This window comes from Amphibalanus amphitrite, unplaced genomic scaffold, assembly GCF_019059575.1.
Source record: "Amphibalanus amphitrite isolate SeventyFive unplaced genomic scaffold, NRLGWU_Aamphi_draft 000109F_arrow, whole genome shotgun sequence".
NCBI classification, from domain to species: domain Eukaryota; kingdom Metazoa; phylum Arthropoda; class Thecostraca; order Balanomorpha; family Balanidae; genus Amphibalanus; species Amphibalanus amphitrite.
The window spans coordinates 263,904-289,545 of NW_024881604.1; the positions used below are offsets into that span (position 1 = coordinate 263,904).

A 25,642-nucleotide genomic window follows, 5' to 3' on the forward strand; every position below is an offset into this window, starting at 1 on the left:
TGTCGCGGCTCACCACCGGAGCCTTTACGCGCTGCGCCGCACCAACCGCTGCTACACGTCACCTCGGTCCGGCAGCCGGCCGACCTGTACCCGTTCTTCATGGCTCTGGGCGGCGGCCGGCCGCGCTCCAGCGACCCCAGCCCGGCGACACCGGCCGACCGCGGTCCTCGGCCGTCCGCCGAACAGGAGACTGTGGCCGCCGTGGAGGCCGTCCTGGCCAGAGACTTCCTGGAGCCTCTGGGAGAGCAGCGGTAGCGGCTGTGACCGTCCTGTACGGTGGACCGCTGCCACTGTGGAACACCCGCCGCTCTGAGGGGTCTCCGACACACTTCTCTTGTCAGAGGATACTGATGAGCGTGAGTTAGATTGTAATTGAGAGTGGCATAATGGGAGGAACGACGGAAGGTGAGAGTGACGAGTATGCAAGGTTGTCAAACCGTGACACTGCTTACTTCAGCCTCGAAGGGACAATCAGAAGTCTCCGTTCGGAAAACGCCATTACTGGAGAAGCGCTGGGGAACGCTGAGCCAATTCCACGCCTTATTTCATTTTTGCGTGATGTACAATAATATTTATTTTCTATTGTAGTTGTAGTTAGTTGGGTGGTCGCCGGGCTACCGTCATATCCCGGCATCCGTCGCGGCCATTTGAGCTGTGCCGTAGATAGCTGGGCGCCTAGATTGTGTGAGATACGCTCCTAATCCTTCCGAATGTATCTCGATGTGTGATGACTGCCGCTGTCCAGAATCGATCGCCTGTGAGGCCCAAGGGCGTTATCGCGTTTTATCGTTTCGACATCCGGGGTCGAGTAGGTGCTGACCTCTACCTGTCCTTGCCGTTAGCTGCCCTCTCCCCCACTGGGTATATTTGCGAATGCCTCGATGCTGTGCCTGCTGTGTCTGTGTGCCTGGGTGTCCCAGTGTGTCTGAGGGTGTGTCCTGACGGGTCCGAGTGTGACTGTATGTCCGGTTGTCTGTGTCGGTACAGCCGTCAGCTGGCCGCTCTAGTCAGTGGAGTGGGCGCTCCTGCCGCTCCCCGTACCTGTGTCGGGTTTCGGAGCCGTCCTTCTCTAAGCCGCTGTGTGTCGCAGCCCAGTCGCAGCGCCCGCGGCGGGCGGGCGGCCATTCCAGTGTGCTCGCCGAGTCCCAGTGATGCTATGCGTGATCATCCGCGCTATGAGCGCCTCCAGCTTCCAGGGTGCTTATTTTCTGACCATGGGAAATGAATGGTGTAATGGGTCGTCGCCAAAGGCAACATTACATCATCTTATGACGAGGAATTGTACCGCGGGCCAAAGGCAACATTACATCATCTTATGACAAGGAATTGTACCGCGAGAAGTATTTTGTGCGACTATTTTCATGTCGGGCTCGACAGCTCTTTGCCAAACCGGGAGGCGTGTTACATTTATCGGTAAAATCGTATTGATAAGGGGTTTATGCAAAGTATGCTGATAGAAAATATGTTCCGTTATTGTTTAATCTTGGTTGTACTTAGTCGCCAGTCTAAATGTTTGTTTTTTGTGCTAACGGGGTTTGCTGGGCTAACATATATCAAAGGTTTCTTGCTATTGTGATTGTGATATGGGACTGGTTGTAGTTTGGGCATGGTTCGTCCGGCGGGCATGGTTTGTCCAGCAGATGTATCAGATTCCGGACGGCGGCGGGGTGCGCTGCCGTGCCTTTGTTGGCCCCTGTTTGGTGTTTCATCACAGCAGCTGGTCGCTGCTGATGTTGCGTAGTTACTCTAGTCGCACCAGGCCTCCACGCTTGCTGTTGTTGCCGAGAGGTTTCCGCCACGTTACGTTTGTGTAGTTTCACGAGGCCAGGTCTCGCCCGGTAGTATCTGACGTATATCGGGGATGTTACGTATGCTGCAGTCTGTGACTGCTTCTCCACGTTCGCTGCTGCTGCGCGGGCTGTGCGCCGTCCTGAGTTGGGTCCTTATGCTGTTTGTCGCACGGCCTCTGACTGTGAACTGACGGCGGCAGGTCGGGACGGTGCGGGCCCACAGAACAAGCGGTCATCCTGGCGGTACGTGGACCGCATTCATCGTGTATATAGTGTGTATTTATGATAGAGCCTATGATCATATATCCAAAGCATGGAGTGCAAGAGGACATTCTTGTGATATTGGGGATAATATATTTTCTCATGTATGCGACAGTATGTTTTGACATGCGGATATTACGCACTGCGCGGTGGTCGACTTCGGGCGTAAGTCGGTGGTTCCAAACAGGCATTCCAACGCGTTCATGGAATGAGACTAGAAGACTATACCTAAGTTAAGCATATTTTTAATATATTTATTGATCGGACTTGTGCGGCTTAGGCATGGCTTGATGTTATGTTGGGAGAATTGCGAAAAATTATGGTTCATCAGAGCCCCAAATGCCAATTGCCGGTCTGCAATATACAATTATCTGGCAATTAGGGTCATCGCCTGCCAGAGATAAGAATCAGTTGTAACTTGTAATGCTAAGCATTTTCGACATTGCGTGCCTTCACTGCGTCAGGCCTTGGTTGCACCACGGTTTGCGACTTTGCCGAGCTTTGGAGCTACATTGTATATCTTCATATAACTGTTGTTGTGGTTTAGGGCGCGTAGCGCCGAATATCTTGCGAGCATTTATCGCTCAACATAGTCCAGCTTTATATAGTGGTCTCATCTCTTCAGAAAATGGCTAGAAAATATGCGCATCTGTTTCATTTCTAGCGCACTCCTTATATGGCTATCGGCCGCATTATCAATGTGCGTTGGTGCCCCTCAAGATTACTGCCCCTTGCTTTTTTGCCTTGGATTTTAAGAAGGTGATGTGCATAATGTGCATATTAATGTGTCTATTCGATTTGGTATTAGTAGAGCAGACGTCACACGAAGGTTTTCCAACCAAGGAGAGGCGCTATGCCTGGAGGTACTTCTTTCTAACAAAATCTAAACAAACCTAACCTAACCTACAACCTACAACCTAAAAACCTACAACCTACAAACCTACCCTACAACCTATGAACCTACAAACTTACAGCGCCTCTCCTTGGTTGGAAAACCTTCGTGTGACGTCTGCTAATGCTTTACTAATGCCAGCTCGTCTTTGCTTGTTTTACCTCAACCTGACATATACCTACTGCCTTGAACCTAATGGTTTTCCAACGGTATGTCCTATGTTACAGGATCAAAACACCTGAAACAAATTTAAGGGAAAGGAAGTAAAAAGCCTGCCCTTAAATGGGATTTTTCCTCTTTGATTTAATCAAATCTGTCATGCTGGCCATCGCTGAGCTGTTTGGTTTGAGTCGCATTGAAGACACCAATGCAAATGGACTTAAGATATTTGTTAAAATGGTGTCTCGACAAGGTGCTGGACCAAAGACTGCCAATAATGTGGCAATCAATGTTCAGCCAGAGTGGTCAATCAAGAAAGTCAAGGAGACCATTGCGGAGAAGCTGAATGTCAATGCAGAAGATTTGAAGATTATTTTTGCAGGCCACGAGCTGAGAAATGACATTCAAGTCAAGGTAGTATATTAACATATTATTGTTGTTTTAGTTACCTATTTTCTTGATTGAATATGTTTGCAAGCTTTTAATGCAAAGTTGATGGCTGTATTTTTAGATTCTAAGCCTGAATGGGTGATTGAATGGCTAGAAATTGAAATACATTTGAGAAAAAACCTGGATAAGCTATAATAAATCCAAATTGTCATACAAATGAAAGACTTCATGTGATCGTGTAACATTGTGGTTTGCAGGAATGTGACCTGGGACAGCAGAGTGTCCTGCATGCTGTCCAGCTGGTTCATCGTGTTTCTGGAGGTCCAGCAGAGCGGACAGCCTCAGAGAGTGAACCTCTCAACAAGACCATCACCAAGATTCTGGATGGCCAGGAGCCTGAGCCAGCCACAGGTGAGCACCTCTCTGGTATGGTGTGCTGATTTGTAGTTTCTTTTGCTAAAATGGGGCATAAAAACAGCACCAAGTATAAATAAAGTCTAAACCCTCAGTGGCTTATCAGTACCAGTCCCTGACACTGGCCCTATCAACATTTTCCTGTCTCCCTACAGACTTTCCCTAAGCTGCCCCAAAGTGAGTTGTCACCATCTCTAACCATTAGTCATGGACCAGGTGCCCATAAGGCAGACATAAGTCTCTCTGGCCCCCTGGTTATTCTCTCAACTCTAACCAATCCCCCTGGCTCTTACCCCTCCCATTCCCAGCCTCCCCGGACTGATCAGGTTAGCTCTCCATCCCTGACAACACTCCTCTGCCTCAGGTGCCGAGGGTGGCGGCGGCGGAGGCGATGCCAGCGCAGATGGCGGATCAGCCACCCAGTCCAGCTTCTACGTGTTCTGCTCGCAGCCGTGCGGCGAGCTGCGACGCGGCAAGCTGCGCGTGCGCTGCGCCACCTGCCGCCAGGGGGCGTTCACGGTGCGCCGCGACCCGTGCTCCTGGGAGGACGTGCTGCGGCCGCGGCGGGTGCCGGGTGAGTGATCGGGAACATAGGAGCGATGGCGTGGGGCTGCGTTCCTCGCTAATCGTCGAGAGGGCTTATAATTATGCTTGTAAATTGTACTATCCTGTATAAACTGTGAGTGTTGAGGATCCTGGACCAGTCCTTAGTGGGATGCAGCTGCTGCTTGTGTCACCTGTATCATGCGGCGTCTCTCTCTTTGTACTCGACCAGGTACCTGTGACACATCCGACTGCGATGGAGAGTTCGCCGAGTTTTTCTTCAAGTGTGCGGAGCACGCCAGTCTCGGCGAGGGCGACGAGGCGGTGCCTCTGGACCTGGTACGGAACAACCTGAGGCACATCCCGTGTCTGGCCTGCACCGACGTCTGGTGAGTCCACACTGAGTCCAGGTGGTCTGCGTCGCTGGACCCACAGTAGATGCTGTGTGCTTTGGCAAGGAGTTGATGTAAGATGTCGATTGGAGTCATGGGGTTGGCGAGGTTCCGTTGTTGCTTGATTGATTTGCTGCTGATTTTACGGCTCACTAGTCACTACTGACCTCTTTGCTTTTGTGGAGAAGCGAGGGGTTTACTCTTATGCTTTTTTCGTCGATACATGATATCCTTGGCATGGAATCTAATCGATCTTGCTGATAAAATGAAAGCTCCAATGAAGAGAAGCTCCCGTGCTAAATATCCAGTTGTCACTGCCTGTTTCACTTTGGAGACTGTCTCCATCCGACGCCCCGGTAATTCTGACCGTTCTCTCTGTCCGCCAGTGACCGGATGGTGGCGTACCCGTGCGCGGCCGAGTGTACTCTTCTGCAGTGCTGTCCCTCTGGTGATTCTGACTGTTCCACTGGCCCGCCAGTGACCGGGTGGTGGCCTACCCGTGCGCCGCCGGCCACGTCACCTGTCTGGAGTGTTTCGTCACCTACTGTCGCAGCCGGCTGGATGAGCGCCAGCTGCTCAACGACCCCGAGGTGGGCTTCACGCTGGGCTGTCCGGCCGGCTGTCCGCAGTCGGTCATCAGAGAGGTGCACCACTTCCGGATGATGGGAGACGAACAGGTGGGTGGTGGACGACGAACGGTGGTGTAGTGACTAGTGAGGTGGTTGCGAGAACGACGGACGCATATAGCTCGATGCCGGATAGCTCGAATATTGCGATCGTGTGTGGAAATCAGTTGGTGGGTTTGGTGGCGAAGAATCGTGTTAATCGTGGTGATTGACGTTGAGCTCAACAAGTCGGCTATTTGATTCCTGTTTAGTGTTTGCATTTATACTATTTTGGAAAAAATGACTGTTCCTGCTAGCCTCTCTGAGGTGGGTAACAACTGCGCAGTTGCCACATCCACCCTCTATCTGACAAAGTATGAGTACTACCTGCGTCTATATTCTTGTCGGTCTCCTCTCCTCTGTCTAACAGTACTAGCGTTACCAGTGGCTATATTCTAACCTCCCCTCCCTTCTCTGACAGTATGAGCGCTACCAGCGGTTCGCCGCCGAGGAGTGTGTGCTGGCGGCCGGAGGCGTGCTCTGTCCCCGACCCGGCTGCGGGATGGGTCTCATCCCCGACCCCGAGTGTCGCCGCGTCCAGTGCCAACAGGGCTGTGAGGTGAGCGGCGCGGGGATCGATTGACTGACGAGCGGACTAAGTAACGTCTTTAACCTCGTTGATATTTGCCTTGATTTATGATTCATTGCTCGTGCTTTCATTCGCCGTTTTTAACGTTTCTGTTATCGCTCACACTGATTCAGTACCGATATTTATCTCAAGCTGTGCCAATCTGTCGGTATGCGCTGTGATGTTCAGTGCTCCTTGCTTACAGCTGTCCGTCCGTTTTTTTCAGTACGTGTTCTGCCGGGACTGTCTTCAGGGGTATCACCTGGGCGAATGTGACCCTGGCGGTGGCGTCGGTGCCCCGACTGCAGGTCAGTGCAGTGATCCAGTGATCTCTAGACGGGACTCTTTCTCTATAACCCAGTAACCATTTCCACACTCAACGGCACTGAAAACTTGGAAAGCTTCTGCTCACGAGTTCAATCACCGTCCTTCATTCGACGTCCCTGTATTTCCCTATCAATCATTAGTCATCAGTATCAGCATCAGGAGTTCGTCACATCTCTGCCGGCGCTGCGCCGCTGACGTTTCCTCTATGTCCGACAGGTGGCGGTCGTGCGTTCGGTGTGGACGAGGTGGCTCAGGCGCGCTGGGAGGAGGCCACGCGTTCCACCATCCAGGTCATCACTAAGCCATGCCCCAAGTGTCGCACGCCCACGGAACGAGACGGTAAGCAACTGTGGAGGCCGGAGGGGAAGGCGGGGACGGATCAGAACGTTTCTGTTCTGATATGAATGTTAATTGACAGGCTGCGATCTTATTTTTAGCTACCTATTTTTCTTCCTTGATTAAGGAAGTACGTCCTTGCTTTAGACACTGCGTCTGCGTTACGTCGAAACGTGCATACAATGGAAAGTAACACAACTGTAGACCCTGCAAATAATGTCGCATTGAACTCAGGTATCTTCAGCCGTTATAGCTCACAGCACCACCCAGCGCCAACTGCCACCGGTAGCAGGCAGGTGATCGCACAACACGCGTGCCCGAACACGGACATTAAATAGTCGCACAGGTATCAGAGCTGAATACAAACGAATGGCCGAACCGTCCCAGGGTGGCTTATTTGGATAACGAAAACGTCTTGAAGTACTTAGCACACGGGAAGCGCATAGTTCATTCGAGAGACACTTGATTCGGGAATCGCAATCGAGTGTTCCAGGGAGGGTGATATCTTTGGATCGGAAGAATCGCGCAGTTTTATGTGAGTAAAACGTGTTCTCGTATTTTGAAGCTAAACAGGCACTAATTCTGTAAGATTGTCTTCGTTGTGTGGTGGCTGAAGGGGAAGTATTTGACTCGCACTTCGGCGTAGGTGGGACATCACAAATATGTATTGGTAAGGCACCACCTGTCCTGCATAACGTGGATGAATAGTGGATACACTACGGCCCGTTTTTTTCCGACCTTCAGCTGCCACTCTTCGCAAGCCCCATTTGTCACTATTGTTCCACCGTCCGCGATCTTTGTGTCGTTTTGCCGAGTGTTGACTCCTCTTATCCTCTTGTTGTGACACTGCCATTGTGCTCAACTTAATCAATATTTCCGCTAACTGGCATTGATTAAGAGGAAATCCTAAAGCATTGGCAATATAAAGCCCTAGGTCGAATGGTGCTAGCCAGAAGTTCTACTGAAAACCCTTGTAATAAATGGTTCTCGAATCTCTAAGACTAGGCCGTCTGCCACCACTCGCCGCCGTCCGTTTACCACTCAGTGAAGGCGGTCCATGCGGCCCTGCCAATGAAAGCCCGCTGACGAGCGCTATCGATTCGAGCCGGCGCCACACTCTGTAACGGCGATGCTTATGGGTGCTTACCCGTGACCCTGTCCCGGTGCGCGCTGTGAACCGCTCACGGGGTATTACAACCGCCGTGCTTGGCCACGGTGGGACGGGCGCGAGCAAGGCGGTGGTCGCGAGGACCGCAGCGGTCCGATGTTGACATATGCTGCTGTGGGCTTTGACTTATTATAGCCCGAGATTAGGGAATAGGTTTATGGCTTCGTTGTTCGACATTAATTGCTCGCTGTTTTTGCTATCGTGTGACAAACTGGTTTGTATGTCGAGCTACACGGTATAGGCCGAACGCCGGCCGTGGTGTACCGTACCGGCGGAGTTGTGCCTCAATGACTGTCAGCGGGGTCCACTGGTAACCGCCGGTCTCCTCCTGTGTGAACTATTGGTAACCCGCCACCTACCACAAGGGACTCGGTAATGGCAACAAACGAACGCTCTCGCCCACCGGGAATAAGATAGACGGAAATAATTATTGGAAAAGTTTGTTATTCAGCTGGCCACTAGCGAAGTTTTCCAGTTGCCGGTGTGTTAATTTACCGTTATGATGTATCGGCCGGTGGCCTTTGCTTACATCGACCCGTCTCCTGACCCTGGACTTGTGACCACCCGATGAATGAGCTTGGTTTGGTGTAGACTCGGTGACTGTTTGGCACCTGATGGAAACCCATTACAGCAGCTCTGCAACTAGCAGTGCGCTGACCGCTGATGACCCTTTTAATGCCTTAAACTGAAGCGAGATGGTCACCCGTTGACGCTCGATGGCGGTTAAAACTAGCTGATTGACTCTTTGACATTATTGACAGTAGACATCGTAGTATCCCGAACCTAAGTCGACATTTTCGTTGGTTGCTGGTAAATCACATTGGAATGGTTAAAGCACACGGTGGCTTCTAATTTTCGGCTGCTGACCAGCGACAGATGATGATGTGTCCCGGCTGGGTCAGATGTGACCAGCTGACTCTTGTGTCCCCTCTGTTCCAGGCGGCTGTGTGAGATGTGACTGACCGTTGTGTTCCTGTTACAGGCGGCTGTATGCACATGCTCTGTCCGCGGACACAGTGCGATTGTTGGGTGCGACTGAGTAGCGCGCCAACCTATGTGTTCCTTTCGTTACAGGCGGCTGTATGCACATGATCTGCCCGCGGACGCAGTGCGGCTTCCACTGGTGCTGGATGTGTCAGACAGAGTGGACCCGGGAGTGCATGGGCAGCCACTGGTTCGGATAGCCAGGTATGTACGCTAGAACTTCGCTGTCTGGCTTCTGTTCGGTCCTAATGTTACTTTAACATTTTGTTTTTCATTGAACCGATGCTTCCACGAGTTCGGAAATGTACACACATAATTTGGACTGGATATATATAAAGCAAGCCTTACGCTCCCTCGCTGTGTTACGCCTCTTCTCCCCCGGTCAGCGTTTGGGGTGACCAGGCGCTGCCATTGCTGCCATTGCTCCATTGCCAAGTCGGTCGGAGGCTGCTGGTCACTGGTCACTCCCAGGGTATATTGAGTGAAGGGTAGGACCAGTCACTCCGTCGTCAGTGACCTTCAGTCGTTCCGCCGTCGTTCGATCGGTGGGTCAGTCGTCTCTGACCGTTGGGTAGCGGCGGTCGGTCCGGTCCGCCGCCGCGCCGGTCAGCTCTGACCGTTCTCTGACCGTTTTGTGACCGTTGGGTCCGCTGTGGACACCGGAAGCGGGTAGCATTGCCTGCTTGGGAGCTGTGAGTTGTGTGTGTGTGTAATGGCGACCGGAGGTTGAGTACGAGTTGTTGTGTTGTCTCCATGAGGACAAACGGGCCTGCCTCGCTCGCGTGAGCAACGAATGAGGTGAGCGTTAGTGAAAGGGTCTGGTCGATGCAGGCTAAAAGCGTTAAGTGCATGTGGTGGGAAAACTTAAGTAAAAGTTTTCATTGAAAACTTTTTAATCACGTGCTCTATAGCATGGTAAAATGGAACGCAGAAAAATGGACGCACAGTAGATAGTTTATGTTTCTGAATGTTAGGCAGAATGCACAGTACAACGTTCAAAAGAAATTGAACGTACAGGTCTCGCGGGTTTTAGCGGTAAGTTTTGCACCTAGAAAAATTAGTGTACTTCAGGCTATATTTTCGTCGTCTTTTAAGTGTTGAAGATGCGATCGACTTGTTGGGTAACAAGCCGGCCATGATCGTGTAAAATGGCTTTATCGTAGACCGATTAGTTTCTGAGATATAATCGGAAATGTAAAAGTGCAAAACCTACCGCTTAATCTCGCGAGAGTCGTACCAAACTTCCGAGAGTAACCTGACCTGGCTGGATCGCCTAAGTGATGAGATGCAATTTTCACAACAAAATGAAAGTATTTCATTGGCCTATTATTGATATTGAATTCTATTGATTTGTTTATCCATAAATATCCATTCCACAACAATTGCAGTTAACCATGCGCAATTAATGTGCATTGCAGGTTCACAAACTCAGTTGGCAGCGCCGACGGATGCTTCTATAGCCGAATTGCCGAAGCTTTTACCACGCGTTCGCCATGTGGTAGTGTCTCCTCTTCTCGGGTTTCCGTTTACCGCGAGTCTTTACGCCACTCTGGCTAATTAAATGTCAATGTCCGGCGTCTTCTCTTGTCTGTTGGTTCTGGCCTGTGTACTTGTCGTTATGGCAACCATTGTGCTCAGTTTTGCTGGTGACACACTTGGTATCACCCGGCTAAAGAGGTAGCCAATTTATTCCGTCATGTGAACATCTTCAATTGTTTGTCCTAATTACAATCAATAGTAAGTGACACCCGTCGGTGCGAGTTTTATTGTGATGTTGATAATGAAACAGCCTGACGGTTCCCTAGATCTAACCAATCCGGCTGGGCGTGTGGGTAACCGGATGCCTCGGAATTTCAGAACAAGGGAAGTCCGAACCTATGGTAGGACAGCAGACGTGGGTAGGACGCGGTGTGCCAGGCTGACACCACGAGGCTACCCAGCGTGCAGTAGGTTCAGTATCGCAGCAGATATCGGCCGCTTTCTCCTAGAACCTGGCGCGGTGCCAGTTACCGTGGTCGGCCCTGGTCCCGCCGCCCACTTTGTGCCCCTCTGTGATTGGTCCCGTTTTGACTTGCAGCACGCTCCGTCCGTTCTCCTGATTCTCTCCCAGCGTCCATTTGTTTCGTCTCGCAACACCGTCTGGCTCACAACGCTCTCTGAGGCCATTTCGGCGACCTAACTATATAGCTCTCTTGGTTTTGCCTGGCCGCCCGTTCTGACCCTTTCTCGTTATTTCAGGCGCGCCATGCCGGCTCTACGCGGTGTGTGTCAGCGTGTGAATGTGCTCATCATTTCCATCATTATCATACCGACTTCAGAGGCGGCGCCAAACTCCGTCACAATTGGTAAGCAGTCGCTGACTTCCGTGACTTTCACTAACTAGTGAGGGTGGAGGGTTCGGCTTTCGGCTTAATTAGAGGGTTCGGCTTAATTAGTGAAGTTCGGCTTTCGAACTTGATGCGTTTTTTACTTTTGTATCTTCATTCAGTTTTGCTTTGCAATCGGACTGCGGACGCAGAGAAAGCTAGCGAACATATCCATATTTCTCTACATTTTATACACAGGCAAGGTTGATTAGCTCATGCAAGTACCTAAGTACATCTGGAGTTCGCACATGCATTAGCTTCAGAAGCGGGATAGTTTGTATTATTGGTCGGCCAGTTGCAATAGGGGACTTTGATTTTACTCGATGCGTTTATCGCCCGCGTTGCTGTGGCATCCAGCCTTGTTTCGTTTGCACTCATCCACTGTAGGGCGAAAGTAGCCGATCGTTGACACAGGCACATTGTGTCGCCATATCAGTGCAGCTCATGTCCTGGGTTCCATTTTACTGATGACATACCAGTTTACTGGTGGCTCATCATCCTATAAACCCACTCGGGGACAAATTACCGGGTGCAAGCGGTGTGGTGCCGCGGCCTGGTTGAACTCTGCTCAGTGCTCTCTGGAACCACCGACTCTGCAGTCTGCGCCGGGCCAGTCACCCAGCGTCACATAACTCGTCAACAAATGCTAGCACATGGGAAGATCATTAGTTTTATTATTGAATGTCTGGTGGCCGTTTTTAAGTGATAGTTTCTGGTAGATGCATCGCAAATCTTAAATTTTACAAATGATGTGGATCACCAAATGGAATGATTTTCATTGATAGGCTTTTCGATAGTAATCTGAAGTGCTTTTTTAAGACCATTGAACGAACATGCCTTTGAAGACTTTTTCAGATGTGCATTGAAAAGAGTTTTCCCAAAATTATCTCGTTGGTTATTTGACTTACAAGACTGCGATTTTGTTTTGTCATTTTAGGCCGATAGCGATGTGGTCGAAATGCAAGTCACGACTTACTTGCATTTCGAGTAAGTCATGCGACTTACGAACTTCTTTACTTGAAAGTTTTTACAATAAGCCTAAAAACTCCTACAACGATTAATCGTCAGAATCCTCGTTGTAGCCGCATTTTCTCGTTGTTGATCTTTTTTTTCTTTTTAAAAAATAAGGCTGTCACATATTGTGTTTGTTTTGGAAGCCAGTTACTACCCAGAGTTGCTGTTTGTGGCACGCTTTCACTTAGTCCTGACAAGTGACACTTTGAAAGTGGGTACGGTTTGCACAGTGTTCGTTGTTCGTGGAGTGTCCGTGGAGGGTATGCTCCAATTTACCGTCCGTAGTTTGTATCTCATATCGACCTGGCTGCCACCTCCGGGGCTTTGTACGACAAGCTTTATCATCCTATCCAGGCTATATTGGGCTTACAACACACACCCGGGCCTGAATCGGCAGCGGCACTCTGACATGGCATCCAGGGCTGACACGACGAAAGCCAGTGAAAGCCCCGCGTGGCACGCATACCGTTACGGCGGGGAGGGGTACCCGGGGGCGCTGATACGCCCCTCTAGTCACACAATGCTATTGTTGGCGGCTGAATGACCGAAGGACATTACCGCGCTATTGAGGCGCGTGACGTCACTGAGGGCTTATGAGGTACAGAGCGTCTTTGTGGGCTGGTAGACCGCGGTTGTCGCGCCGGAATACAAATGTTTATTATTTACTGTATGCATTAAATAATAAACATTTAGCTGTATTGTCCTATATTTTGCCTAAGATGCGGTGCCACAACAACAGGCCTAAATAAACGAGACCGAACGTGCCAAAATAAAAATCACGCAAAAGGGCAATATTGCGTCCTATATGCATTATTCTGTCACTCCGCTTATGCTGATTGCTGATTTCTGTCGGCAGAAGACGTGTGCTTATCAAAGCATTATCTCTCAGTGCGTATCTTTCTGTTCTATCAGGTGTGGTGCTGCCGGAGCGGACGGGTGGTGCTTCCGAGGCCGCTCTCCAGCAGACCGTCTCCTGGCTGAACGCCGAGGGCCGCCAGCTGCCGGAGACGCGGCTCGTGCTCGACTACCTCAGCGCCAGCCAGCCCACTCTGCGGCATCAACGTACGTAGCCCTACTTCACGGACCGTTTGCAGCGCTGCACCTGGGCGCAAACGGCGGACTTGTCATATTCGTTTCAGTTAGAAATGAAGGTCGGGTACACCCGCCAGTTTTCATACCGACAGACGTAATACCTACTCTGTGGCATGCTTGACTGTCGTGAATAATTTGTCGCCGGTATAATCATCACAGTCCATGAGTGTCCCACGTCTTTTTCGACAGTCTGCCGGTTCCTGATTATGTGTGCCTGGCCAGCCTCTAGTACTGTATCTCTGTGTGCAGGCTGTCATCAGGGTCCCACTTTCTCATTCCCTGACAGTGTTCCGAGTTTTCGTGCAGTGTGCTGGTTCCTGACAGTGTGTGTCAGCCCCTGACATTCTGTCGCGCTGTGTTATCGCCAGTATGCCGGTTCCTGCGCGGCCCGGTGGTGGCTCTCATCTCCCTGGACAACTCGTGCAGCGTGGTCCAGCAGCTGCGCCGCCTGACGAGCGAGCTGGCCGTGCCCTTCTTTGTGGTCAACGGGTGAGCATTGAATACCGACGGTGGGCCTGATGATGTATATTCAGTTAGCGGAGGCGTGCCATTCGGAAGTGTCACTTATATGTAATTGGTGTATTTCCTTTTTTAGATTCGTAATTAGATCAAATACTGTCTGTAAACTGAATAAAATACCTCGCTTAAGAGTCTTAAGACGTATCTTCGCGTAATTCCGCTCACCATGATGAGATTGGCACTCACATTGGCTAGGTCTTCTCACACACCGCCCTCCCTTACGCCTCACCATGCCCTATTCCGCTGACACCGCCTCTACCGACTAGGTTCTACTGTCTGCCGCCATCGGCCGACGGTGATGGCGTGTTCCTCTCCAAGGCCGAACACCTGGACCTGGTGTCCCTGGTCACCGAGTGGATGACGTCCACGAACAAACAGGGCGTCACCGCCGTCACAACCCGTGAACAGCGTACGTCGGTAGTGGAATGTGCTCTCAAGTGACAGTGGGACAGTCTGGGGATCAATGGCTTCAAATGATAAATATCATTCGGTGCTCAGCTGGAAGATTATCGATTTCACATCGACTAAGGGCATTGCACATTCACCTGCACTTTCATATGCCTTCTGCTTTTAGTCTCAGTTCGCTATTTTTGTGAAGATCATTTAAACATAGATAATCTCGGACATATTAATTGGGATGCTCCACATTTATCTTGATCATATCGTCACCTTCATCAAACCAGTGTAACAATTCGCTGCTTCATACCCTGACCCAAGATTCTTATATGTACCCTGACCAACCCCCCCCCCCCCCCCAGCTCCGGACCGGGCGTTCCTGCTGTCGGCGCGTCTCTCCCACCTGTCCCAGGAGATGGTCCGACCCGGCTCAGCGGACGGCGAGGTGCGCCGTCTGCTGCTGCGGCTGCTAAACACCCCTCGTCCGGACGCCGACTTTCTGCCGGCCATGTGGGCGTTTGTGCTGCTGACGGAGCCGCCGCGACTGGCGGAGATCCTCGACGAGGTGAGCGTTCGTAAGAGAGGGGATGTTTGAAGTGTGTTTAGATGGGAGAGGGAATGTAGCAACTTTCATTCATTTGTCGGTTTGGCTGCTCATCTGCATCAGTTACTGATTAAGGTGTGGCGAAGTCGTGTAGCCGAGGTGTAGCTAAGTCGTGTACACATGAGCTGAGTCGCCTCTGTCCATTTTCACATCGCTCACTTCACGTAAACTTTCTCTGCATGTGGACGCGGCCGGTCTGATGACGGCCTCCTCACCATGTTTGGTGGTCTAACACTCTATCCCTCTCACTGACTGCAGGTGGACGCGGCCGGTCTGATGACGGCCGCCTCGCCGTGGCTGGTGCTGGCTGACGGCTGGACGGACGGCGGCGTCACCCGACTGACGCTGCCCGCTGACGCCAACGTCACCGTGGCGCGGCGTCTGCTGGGCCGCCGACTTACAGCGCCGCTGGCCGCCATCGCTCGACGGATGGGACGACAGGCGGTGAGTGGGGCAGGGTGCTGACGGAGAGCGGAAGATGAGACAGAGTTCGACGGTACTTTGTGGTTTTTGTGCTGCTTAGCTTATTTAAGTAATTATAGCGTGTTGCATAGCAGACTAGCTCACGTTTTCTCAAATGATTTAAAGGCTTTGATGCTATTCTGTAGATTCATTTATGTAATTGAACCCATAGTGTGTTTAAACGTGAGAAGATTGGTAATATTGGCGCAGCTCTTTCCAACAGAGCTGTTGTTGTTGTTGATTTTCCCTCCGGCCGCGGGTGGCCCCGCGGCGTAGCCTCATCGGCTCTGGAGGGCCCTGAAGGCGGCCACCAGGGCCGCCACCACGTCACTGCGCCAGACCTCGTCGGGTGTTGGTAGGATGTTCCCTACGGCCGGGATTTTGAGGCGAACACCCATCAGGCCCGGGCACGTGAGCAGGATGTGCCGGGGGGTGTCCGCCTCTTCGCCGCACAGCGGGCACCGGGCGGCCTCGCATAGCAGGTCCCGGCATTGGGCGCAGGCGGCTGAGGGGCTCCGGCCGATGGAGTGCAGGAACTGGGTCGATCCACTCCAGTGGCCAGTCCGGATCTGGTGGACATCGATGGCTGTCCGCCGATCCAGGCCGGAGACCGGGGGCGGGTATCTCGTACCCATCAGCTCCCGGTACCAGCCGGTCGCCGCTCTGCGTGTCGGGTCTGGGTATGACGGTCTGTCCCTGGCCGCCTGGTCCCTGGCTAGACGGGCCGCAGCCTTGTAGACGGTGTTGACGTCGATGGAGGCGATTTCTTGATCCAGCGCCGCCGCCTCCCCCGCCAGCACGTCCGCCGCCTCGTTGCCTGGGATCCCACAATGCGATGGGACCCACTGCAGCGTCACGTGGCGGTCCGGTGTGGCGATTTCCAGCAGGCGGCTCCATATCTCCGCCCCCTGGACCGTCCTCTGGGCCGAAGGCCCCTCTCTCAGTGCAGCCAGGGCAGACTGTGAGTCGGTGCAGATTATTATTGGCAGTGTGTCGTCACGAGGGTGTGTCGCCAGATGTTCCAGGGTCATTGCGATGGCCAGCATCTCCGCCCTGAAGCTGGAACAGAGCGCTCCTGCGGGTCTCTTCAGCTCAGTGCGGTCATCATCGGCGTGGACGACCAGCGCGCCGGCCCCTCCACAGAGAACGCCTCCAGTCGCCGACCCGTCGGTCCACACCCAGGTCGCACATTGGGTCAGGGACGCCAGGTGGTGTAGGGCGGCTTCCTTCTTCGTGGAGGCGGCAGCTCCGGCTGGGAGCCCCGCTCCGATGTCCAGGTTAAAGCTGATCGTGCCGGTCGGTTGCCAGGGCGGGGGGCGCACGGGGAGCAACGGCTCCACCGGTGGCTCCACTCCAAGGGTCCGCCACACCTCCCGACCCAACTGGCGCCATCCGCAGACGGTCTTGAGGCGCCGCGGTGGGTCCGCCACGGCCAGTCGGTGTAGCGGGTCCTCCTCGGGCAGTGCCATGGCCTTCGCCAGCATCCTCGCCGCCAGTGCTGTGCGGCGCGCCGCGACCGGGGCCACGCCGGCTTCGGCCATTACTCCGTGGATGGGGGCCGACCCGATGCAGCCCGTTATGACTCGGGCCGTGGCACGCATCTCGCGTTCCAGAACATCAATGTTAGTCCTGGCGGCCGCCGGCATCCAGGCGGCCGCCGCATGTTCGATGGCTCCCCTAACGTAGCCGTTGGCGACGGCCCGGAGTTGTCTCTCCTCCAGGCCCCAGCTGCGACCGGTGATTCGTCGTAGTTGAGAGATGCGAGGGCGGACGCGGCGGCGGAGGTTCCTGCAGTGGGGGCCGAACCCCAGAGTCCTGTCCAGCGTTACGCCGAGTAACTTCAGTTCAGGGCCTCCTTCCACCGTCTGGCCCGCCACACGGATGCGGCAACCGACGGCGTCCCGGTGGCTCTGAGACAGAACTAGAAGCTGGGTTTTCTGGCCCGCCACCTCCATCTTGTTCTCCCGGGCCCACTTGACCAGGGTATCGGCCGCTCGTTGTGCCCGCTCCTGCGCGACTTCAATCGTGTTACCCGAGCACAGTGTGGAGGTGTCGTCCGCAAACATGTACGGAGTAGTGCCCGGCAGGGCTCGGAGGGTTGACGCTAGTGGAGCCGACCACAACAAAAACAAGGTCGGGGACAGAACACTGCCCTGGGGCAGCCCTGCCCTGTAGACGCGCTCGCCGCTCCTTGCTCCGTTGAGCTCGACACAAGCCCGCCGGTCTCTGAGGAAGCTCCACACCCAGGAGTTGAAGCACGCCGGTACTCCCATCTCAGCGAGCCGGGCACGCAGGAGGCGATGGTCCACCTTATCGTACGCTCGTGCGAAGTCGTACGCAACGAGGACGAATCTCTGCGCCGACTCACCGTCCGGCAGCTGTCTCCGGGATGGGGGGCACGGCTTCAGCTGCCATCCGTCCTGAACTTGTTGGGTTAGACGAGCGATGGCATCCTCCACACCCCGCTTCTCTCTGAAGCCAACCTGTTCAGGCGGGATCATGCTTCGGGTTGCGATGATGTGGTTTAGTCGAGTCGCGACGAGTCGTTCAGCCAGTTTGGCGATGTGGGATGTCAGGGCAATCGGGCGGTAACTTGCTATGAGCCGTTGGTTCTTCCCGGGCTTGGGAATGGGCACGATGACGGCACGCCGCCATTGCCACGGGACCAGTCCGGTAAGCCACGAGGCGTTGATGAGACGGAGCAGAGCTCTGCGAGCCACCGGGCCCAGATGTCTGAGGTGCTCGTTGCACAGGTCATCGGGTCCTGGCGACTTCTTCAGTTGGGCGCTGGAGATTTGACGCAGCAGTTCTTCCTCCGTGAACGGTGAGCAGCAACCCGTTCTGTTACCCCTGCACTCTACGCAGGTGCGGACTTCGGCTTCTTTCAGCTGTTTCTTGGCCCGGCGATCGATGGACTTGGCTCGCACCTGTCTGGAAACGTAGGCGTACGTGCGGTTGAACGCCGTTGCCTTGTCCCTGTCCGTCACCAGGGTGCGGCCGTTGTCTTCCATGGTTTCTTGTTTTCTGTGGTTGTCATCTGACGCTCCCTCCCACATCTTCAATATCTTGTGGACCCGCCCGAGGCTCTGGTGTTTGTTGAGGTCCTTCGACACGAAGTCTCTGAAGTGTCGTTGAGAGACGCGGCGCTCGATGGAAGCGGCGCGTCTCTTGGCCTCGATCCAACGTGCCTTGGCCTGGGGGTCCCTGTTACTGTTTTGCATGGCTCTTCTCGCCGCTCTTCTGTCTTCGATTGCCTCCTCCAGCTCCGGGTCCAGAGCCCAGGGTTTGGCGTCGGCTCGTGCCCCTCTTGGTACGTGGGCAACACTAGCCTGTTGGAGGATCGAGTGGAACCTGGTAGCCATCTTCTGAACTGGTTCGTGTTCCGGTTCCGCTCCTTGGAAGGCGGCTTCACACATCTCTTGGAAGGCCAGCCAGGCGGGTTTCTTGAATGACCACTTGGTTTTCCGGATCCTCTTGGGGGCCGACTGTCCAGTCTGCAGCTCCAGGAGCATCGGGAGGTGGTCACTGCCCATGTCTGGGCCTGTGTCCCACTTGCACCTCCTCGCCAGGGACGGGCTGCAGAAGGCGGCGTCCGGGGCCGACTGCCCGCCAGATCGGTAGCTGGTGAAGGTAGGGCGGCCGTCGTTGAGGGTCACCCAGCCGGTCCTGTCCAGCCACACAGCGATCTTCTCGCCCGTCTCATCCGGGCCTTCGCAGTCCGCGTCCCACAGCGGGTGGTGAGCGTTGATATCGCCGGCGACGATGGTGTTGTCGCTAGTGGGGAGGTAGTCGGGATCGAAGTTGTCTTGTCTCTCGTCTGCCTCATCTGAGCGGATGGGCGGGCGGTAGATGTTGATGATGTCCAGATCGGGATTACCAGGTAGGCGAACGCCACAGATCTCGGTGGTGTCGTCTGCTCCGGGCTTGAAGGGGCCGCTCAGTACTGTGAAGTGACGACCGTCACGCATGTAGATGGCGACGTCGCCTCCCTTCACAGGGCCACCAGCTCTACGGCCTCTGGAGCGTCGAGTCACGACTGGGGGCTGGAAGCCAGGCATCCTTGGTGCCGTCTTAGGGAATTGGCCCTCTTGTACCGCGAGTACGTCGACGTTGGCCTCAAGAAGCCAGGGGGACAGCTCCGCAATCTTCGGGCGGAGGCCCTCCGCGTTCCACACCACAAGGGTGAGGAGACTTCTCCGGGCTCTGTTACGGCGATATCGTCGGTTGCGGGCTCTGCGACGGTGTCGGGTACCCGGTCTCACAGCTGGCGCCTCCCCGCCGTCGTCGGTCCCGGCGGGGGGCGCCGACCCGTCGTTAATCATTTAGCAGGCCGAGCCGCGCGAGCGCGGCTCCAGGCCTGCCGATGGGCGTACGCCGCCCCCGGGCGTTGAGTGTCGGTTGCTGAGGTGGCGCAGCAACGCAGCGGCAGCCGGGTGGCCACCGCCAGGGCCCTCGCTGGAGAGGGCAGGTTGAGCCCGTTTGGCTTCCTCCGCAGGTCGCCCCAGCAGAGGCGGGTCCGGGTGGACCCACACCTCCCACCACTTGAAGGCGGGCTCGATCGGGAGGCTCCAACAGAGCTCGGTGTCAGCTAACAGCCCATACCCGGGAACCTGGCCTCAGCGCTGTGTTTCTACATTTACAGCTGGACTCTGAGGAGACGTTCGCGGTCTCTGCTGTGCTGGCCGTGGCCGAGGCGCTGCAGGCCGGCTGGACAGACGGCTGGCTGCCTGAGACGGTGGCGGCTGTGGACAGTGTCTGCAGAGTGGATCCTGCCCGGGCCGCCGCTGCGCCGGCGCTGAATAACGCCATACGGGTGAGCGGTCTGGTGCGCAGTGGTGGTTAAATCGGGCTCGAGGGTCATATGGGGTAGGGCGGGCCCTACGGGACACGAAGAGGGTCTGATTGGTGGGATAAACGTGCTAAATGCTAGACGGGGAATCTGTGACCATATCCTGTTGCTTTGGAACGGTGATGGAACAAATCTGGTATTGATCTGAACAGGTAAATTCACCTGACCGACAACTGCTTCCCTTCCTACCCATATGGTCTGACCTCTCCCTCCGCCCCGCAGGCCCGTCTGACCGACTGGCGCGTGTGCCTCACCTGTCTCGAGTTTGAGCTGCTGGCCAGCAAGTACGGCCGTCCGGCTCCAACCGAGGCCGGCCCTGAGAGCGGCGTGGCCGTCGGACTGCTGCGGGCCGGACTGTGGAACGTAACCTGGGGACTGGACTTTACCTTTCCGGACCTGTTCAAAGACGCGCACCTCATCAGTGAGTGACGGGCGGGACGGCCTGTGGGGACAGCGGGAAAAAATGTAGCTGATGCTGATTGCTTTGTGCATGTTCGAGTGAGGCGTTTTCATTGCAGTAGTCTTAATAAGCTTCTGAATTTTGTTCTGTCTGTGTCTAACAGAGATCGTTGGACAGTGGACTAACGAGTACGAAGTTTATGGGAGGTCGTGTGTTTAGTAAGTTATTTCATTGCAATACTATCGTCGTGCTGGATGCATCCAGCCGGGCTCTTTACGTCAACTCGTGTAGAAATTTAGTGCCGTGCTGGAGCTGAGCCCGACAATTGTTTTATGTTCCGATAGTGTTTACGCTGCCTTGGCACGGTATGATGGACTACGACGTGGACCCGAGGAGCGGCGCGCTGGTTAACCGCACCGGACTGGGGTTCCGCATCATGGACACACTGGCCGAGGAGCTCGGCTTCACGTGAGTGATTGGCCGTAGGGCCGCCTGTGAGTGATGGGAGGCGAGTGAGGGCCTGACGTGTGGAGATGATGGAACGGTCGATGTTCGATTGGTGTCCGTTCGTGCCTGCAGTACTGATATGAGAAAGATTTGTGTTTGAGAGGGGCGGCACCGACCCTGTGTGCCCAGTTAGGTCAGATTTTATGGTCCCTGTCCCTGGTCTTCTGCTCCGGTATACGGCCATGAAGTTGCCGGACGGTCAGCGGTGTTATGTTGTGGTGTCCTGTCATTGTCCTCTCAGTTAAGTACCTACAACGCTGTGGAATCTCCGGATGGCCAGTGGGCTGTGTTGTGAAACTGAACCCTGTATGTGCCGAGTCTGGTGGGTCTGTGCTCAGTACTGTCCTCCAGGTTAGGTATAGTCGACTACAGAATGATGTTCCACTCCTCAGAAGCTATCAGTTGACCGGAGCGCTAAGTTGTGCCGTTTATCACGCAATTAAGCGTGGCGATTGTGAGCATTGGGACAAAGCTATAATTTGTGAACTCAGCCCGTGTGATGCGGTACAGCCTACCACTCCAGACAAATAATTGCCTGTGAAAAGTGGAACATCATTCTGTAGTCGACTATACACGACCGTGGAGCCGCTAGAATGGCTAGTGGGGCCTGTTGTTTCCTATGGGCCCGCGGTGACTCCCTGTTCTCTCTGTCAGGTACACTGCCGTGGAACCTCCGGACGACCAGTAGGGCCTGCTATGGAGTCTGATTGTCCCTGTTCCTCCCTCTCAGGTACACTGTGGTGGAACCTCCGGACGGCCAGTGGGGCCTGTTATGGAGTCTGATTGTCCCTGTCCTCCCTCTCAGGTACACTGTTGTGGAGCCGCCGGACGGCCAGTGGGGCCTGCGGCTGCCCAACGGCTCGTGGACGGGCCTGGTGCGGATGCTGATAGACGGCCGGGCAGACGTGGCCGGCGCACTGGCGCTGAACCCTGTCAGGCAGACGGTCATCGATAACACGCAGTCGTTCTACACTGACTACTACGACCTGCTGGCGCCCAAGGCCCGACTGGACCACGGACTGTTCATCTACAAGGACCCGTTTACCGACGAGGTAACAATCCGACGAGGTCTCATACGGATAGTGAGCTTGGAAGAGACCGGCGTTTTTAATTTGTAGCTATTTTTTAACTTTGTAGCTATGTATGTCAACGCACCTCTTGTCTTCAACAATCATCGATGATTGTATCGTAGCCGACTGTGCTAGCATTAGCCAGGCGCAGGTGATCTTTAAAACCAACGTTGACTCACCCACTGCGTGTCCGCCTGTGCGCAGGTGTGGCTGGGCATCTTTGTGACGATGGTGGTGACGTCCCTGCTGCTGTACCTCATGACTCGCGCCTCGCCGCACTACGGACCCCAGCCGCCCGGCGCCCGACGCCAGGGCCTGTTCCGCTTCACCAACTGCCTCTGGTACATGTACGGCGCCACCATCAACCAGGGTGAGAGTGTGGATGTAACCTAGGACGGAAACTTGGAGAGCTGGTTAAAATTCCTATCCACGAGTCCTCAAACTCAGGGTTCTTGACAAATCATTCGGCTTTTCTTTTTCAAGTTAGTGTGTTGTGAGTTGTGACTCGTCCTTTCGGGCAGTCAGCTCAGCTAGGTTTTTTGTTTGCATCTTGCGTAGGATGTCGACAGCCAAACAACAAACGCTGAATGACTCGTAAAATGTCATCCGTGATTCGGGCATTTGAGTCGCTGCCAGCTGTATCTAGCCGTCACTCTGACTGAATCTCCGCTCGTCGTTGGTCTGTGTGCGGCCCGTGCTCTAACTCGTCTGACATGGTCTCCGTCGGCAGGCGGTGAACACCTACCCACGGCGCTCTCCGGCCGGCTGCTGGTCGGCTTCTACTGGCTGTTCACGCTCATCTGCGTGGCCACCTACTCGGGCAACCTGATCGCCACGCTGACCGTGCCGCGCGTGGCGCCCGTGGTGCGAGACGTGGACGATCTGATCTCGGGCGCCGACACGGGCTGGCTCACCATGGCCGGCACCGACCTGCAGCAGGCCATTGTGGTCAGTGGGGTGGCATGGACGTGGACGCGGGCTGTGTATGATGGTGCTGTGTATGATGGTTTGGCGGGGTGAGCTCTCAGCAACCGATGGCAGTAAATGTTAGAGAAAGGAAACTTTAACTTCGCTGGAAAAAGGAAACTAGCTTCAGCTCCGTTTCCAGTTTGGAGTGGAAAGGAAACGCGAAAATACGCTGATGATGAAACGCTAAAACCGTTTGATTGGTCGCATTGCCAGTTAGCGCGCACTTGCCTGCATTTTATATATCCTGCCAATGCGTCTCTTACCCTGTTTTAACATATTCCGTTCTAATGATCGGCCGATTATTTCCTCTTCCGCAGAACCCTGTGTCAGTGGTGAGCCAGGGCCTGGAGCGGATGTTCCGCGAGGGCCGCGGACAGTTTTACGCCAACGTAGGCGACGCGCTGGCAAAGGTCAAGGGAGGCGGCTGGGTGGACATCGCCTCTTCACTCGACGTCCGCTTCATCGTCGGTAGGTGGTGCTGTTCTCGTCGTGAGTGGAGGGGAGAAGAGTGGGTGTATTTTGGACTGCGAGCGGGTGGACGACCCGCCATCCTCTACTGATCTAAACGTGTGGGATGTCCCGATGCTTTACTGAGATGCGGTAGATTATTGGCGCCCAGCTCAGCTGTAATCCCTAACCCCACGCGAAGTGAGTGGAGATGTCGGATGTTGTATCGATAATGCTTACCTCAACCCTTGGCTCAAGACAGCACATGCAGGGGTGTCACCTGCGCTGACCTGTTCCCCCAGACGAGGATATGCGCCGAGAGCTGTCTCAGAACCCCAACGCCAGCGACCCGTGCCAGCTGGACATCATTCCCGTACACCTCATGGAGATCACTGTGGTGTTCGGACTGCAGAAACGCAGCCCCTACAAGACCGCCTTCGACAGATAGTGAGTGTGAACTTCCGGCTTACCGAGGGATTTTACCACAGCTGCTATTACTGAATGTGCCATAGGTGAGCTTAGGAATTAATGACAGGACGCTCTGCTTTGTGGGCGAGCACACATGATTCGACGTAACAGTTTACACATGCACCATCTGCCTTGTGCTACATCCTTCTGTTGGTCTGTGTGCCGAGTGCTGACACACTTCCAATTTGTGTCGGCAGCCTGCGTCTGATGCGGGAGTCGGGCCTGATCCAGGCCTGGCTGCGCCAGTTCATGCCGAACGCCAGTCAGTGTCTGCCGGAGCCGGGCGGCCAGGCGCGGCTGATGCCGGCCGGCCAGACGGGCCTCTCGCTGACCGAGATGCGCGGCGCGTTCCTGCTGCTGCTGATCGGCCTGCTGGTGTCAGCCGCCGCCCTGCTGCTGGAGCAGCTGCTGCGCGCTCTCCGCGCCGCCTGCCGCCGCTCCCGGCCGCCCCCGCCCCCGCCGCCGGCCGACCGAGCCGCCAAGGTGACCGTGATGAAGACTGGCTACCCGCCGCGCCAGCTCCACCCCGCTGAACTGGAGCCAGCGCTCACCTCTATCAAGGAGCTGACCCAGGGCCTGGCGCGACTCAAAACCGCCCACCATGGTCCGATGGGTGGTGATACGCACGGTGAGCGATCGGTTCGACGCGATAGCGACCTGCATCGACATACCGGTGGAAATTGAACCGCAGACTGACCCCTCTCCCCACTGCAAGGCTCTAGGACTCTGCCAGGATTCCCATTTACTGCGACTCTGGCGTCGTGAAGGCTGATAATGCCGGCAGTGACGCTGTATCGGGGAACAGCCCGCCGTTCCCTTACCCTACGCTGTTCTGTTACAGCACATCCACTGTGAAAATATATAAGTTGGCACTTTTCCACGGCCAGATACAATTCTGAACCAAACATATAGCTACGCACGAAGTCACCATATCTCATTGGATGCGTGGTTAGCGTGAATGTGTTGAGCGGGTCTTAGCCAAGTGATATTTGTTGGGGCAATATAATGTTTATTGTTGGAATGTGCCTTGCTGAATCTGGTATTGTGTGTCAACTATTGCGAATATTACTCGTGCAATTATTGTGTTGTTTGAATTTGCCGCTTAGTGAATAGGGCCGGAATTGAGTACCTGCCATTCGAACCGGAGGTTTAGGTCTGCTCTGGGGGATGCAGTTCTTTATTATGGCTGTATTATTTACCGCGCTCTGCTTACTTCTTTGATGCTACCAGTTACTGGGCTCGATTAGATAAATTTTGAATCTGGGGGTATTCTGTGGGGTCATTAGGCGGCCATTCGATGCAGAAGCAACGATAAGGCACAGGTAATTGTTAATTGTACGCCAGTTATAATGATCTAGTGTTGGATCAATGTGATGTGATTGAGTGATTTAGCTACCGCATTAGTTTTGTTTGGTAGGGGTGTTTGCACTGGTCAGTTGTTAGCTGTCCCTTTCCCAACGAGCGGTGTTATCGTTCAGTGCCTACCGCTCGTTGGAATGACTGTGATTCAGAGCTCACTTGTTACCACAGATGTGAAAATACATGTAGGTATGATCGGTTCGACGTGTTCAAGGGACGCCGTCAATGAAC

General features: G+C 54.3%; 3 protein-coding genes across 3 annotated transcripts in view; all 3 read left to right on the forward strand.

Moving 5' to 3' along the window:
• Window positions 1–2,163, forward strand: part of LOC122380913 (protein dopey-1-like) — a 38,306-nt gene extending 36,143 nt beyond the window's left edge. The window contains exon 37 of the mRNA XM_043364526.1: window positions 1–2,163. Within this exon, the coding sequence (XP_043220461.1) occupies window positions 1–255 (255 nt within the window). The 3' untranslated portion in view covers window positions 256–2,163.
• LOC122380870 (E3 ubiquitin-protein ligase parkin-like) lies at window positions 387–6,089 on the forward strand. The gene is made up of 6 exons (XM_043364400.1): window positions 387–405; window positions 3,814–3,903; window positions 4,271–4,480; window positions 4,682–4,838; window positions 5,320–5,518; window positions 5,928–6,089. Exons 1-6 carry the CDS (start codon window positions 387–389, stop codon window positions 6,087–6,089), a joined length of 837 nt encoding a protein of 278 aa, XP_043220335.1.
• Window positions 2,749–25,611, forward strand: LOC122380893 (glutamate receptor ionotropic, delta-1-like). The gene is made up of 25 exons (XM_043364485.1): window positions 2,749–2,810; window positions 3,171–3,516; window positions 3,750–3,903; window positions 4,271–4,480; window positions 4,682–4,838; window positions 5,320–5,518; window positions 5,928–6,065; window positions 6,301–6,382; window positions 6,618–6,740; window positions 8,980–9,093; window positions 11,128–11,234; window positions 13,182–13,331; window positions 13,730–13,850; window positions 14,147–14,289; window positions 14,639–14,841; window positions 15,139–15,324; window positions 19,985–20,155; window positions 20,414–20,612; window positions 20,936–21,059; window positions 21,904–22,150; window positions 22,373–22,538; window positions 22,899–23,116; window positions 23,455–23,605; window positions 23,887–24,031; window positions 24,250–25,611. The coding sequence occupies exons 9-25, from the start codon at window positions 6,706–6,708 to the stop codon at window positions 24,734–24,736; spliced, it is 2,967 nt and encodes a 988-aa protein (XP_043220420.1). The 5' UTR covers window positions 2,749–2,810; window positions 3,171–3,516; window positions 3,750–3,903; window positions 4,271–4,480; window positions 4,682–4,838; window positions 5,320–5,518; window positions 5,928–6,065; window positions 6,301–6,382; window positions 6,618–6,705; the 3' UTR covers window positions 24,737–25,611.
• Window positions 25,612–25,642: the final 31 nt, after the last annotated feature.

Bases quoted from the DNA above. Each gene is read 5' to 3' on its own strand.
- LOC122380870 (XM_043364400.1), top strand. The intron at 3,904-4,270 runs GTGAGCACCTCT...CCTCTGCCTCAG, and splicing joins GGAGCCTGAGCCAGCCACAG to GTGCCGAGGGTGGCGGCGGC. The intron at 4,481-4,681 runs GTGAGTGATCGG...GTACTCGACCAG, and splicing joins GCGGCCGCGGCGGGTGCCGG to GTACCTGTGACACATCCGAC.
- LOC122380893 (XM_043364485.1), top strand. From the start codon at position 6,706: ATGCCCCAAGTGTCGCACGCCCACGGAACGAGACG. The intron at 6,741-8,979 runs GTAAGCAACTGT...CTTTCGTTACAG, and splicing joins CACGCCCACGGAACGAGACG to GCGGCTGTATGCACATGATC. The intron at 14,290-14,638 runs GTACGTCGGTAG...CCCCCCCCCCAG, and splicing joins CGTCACAACCCGTGAACAGC to CTCCGGACCGGGCGTTCCTG.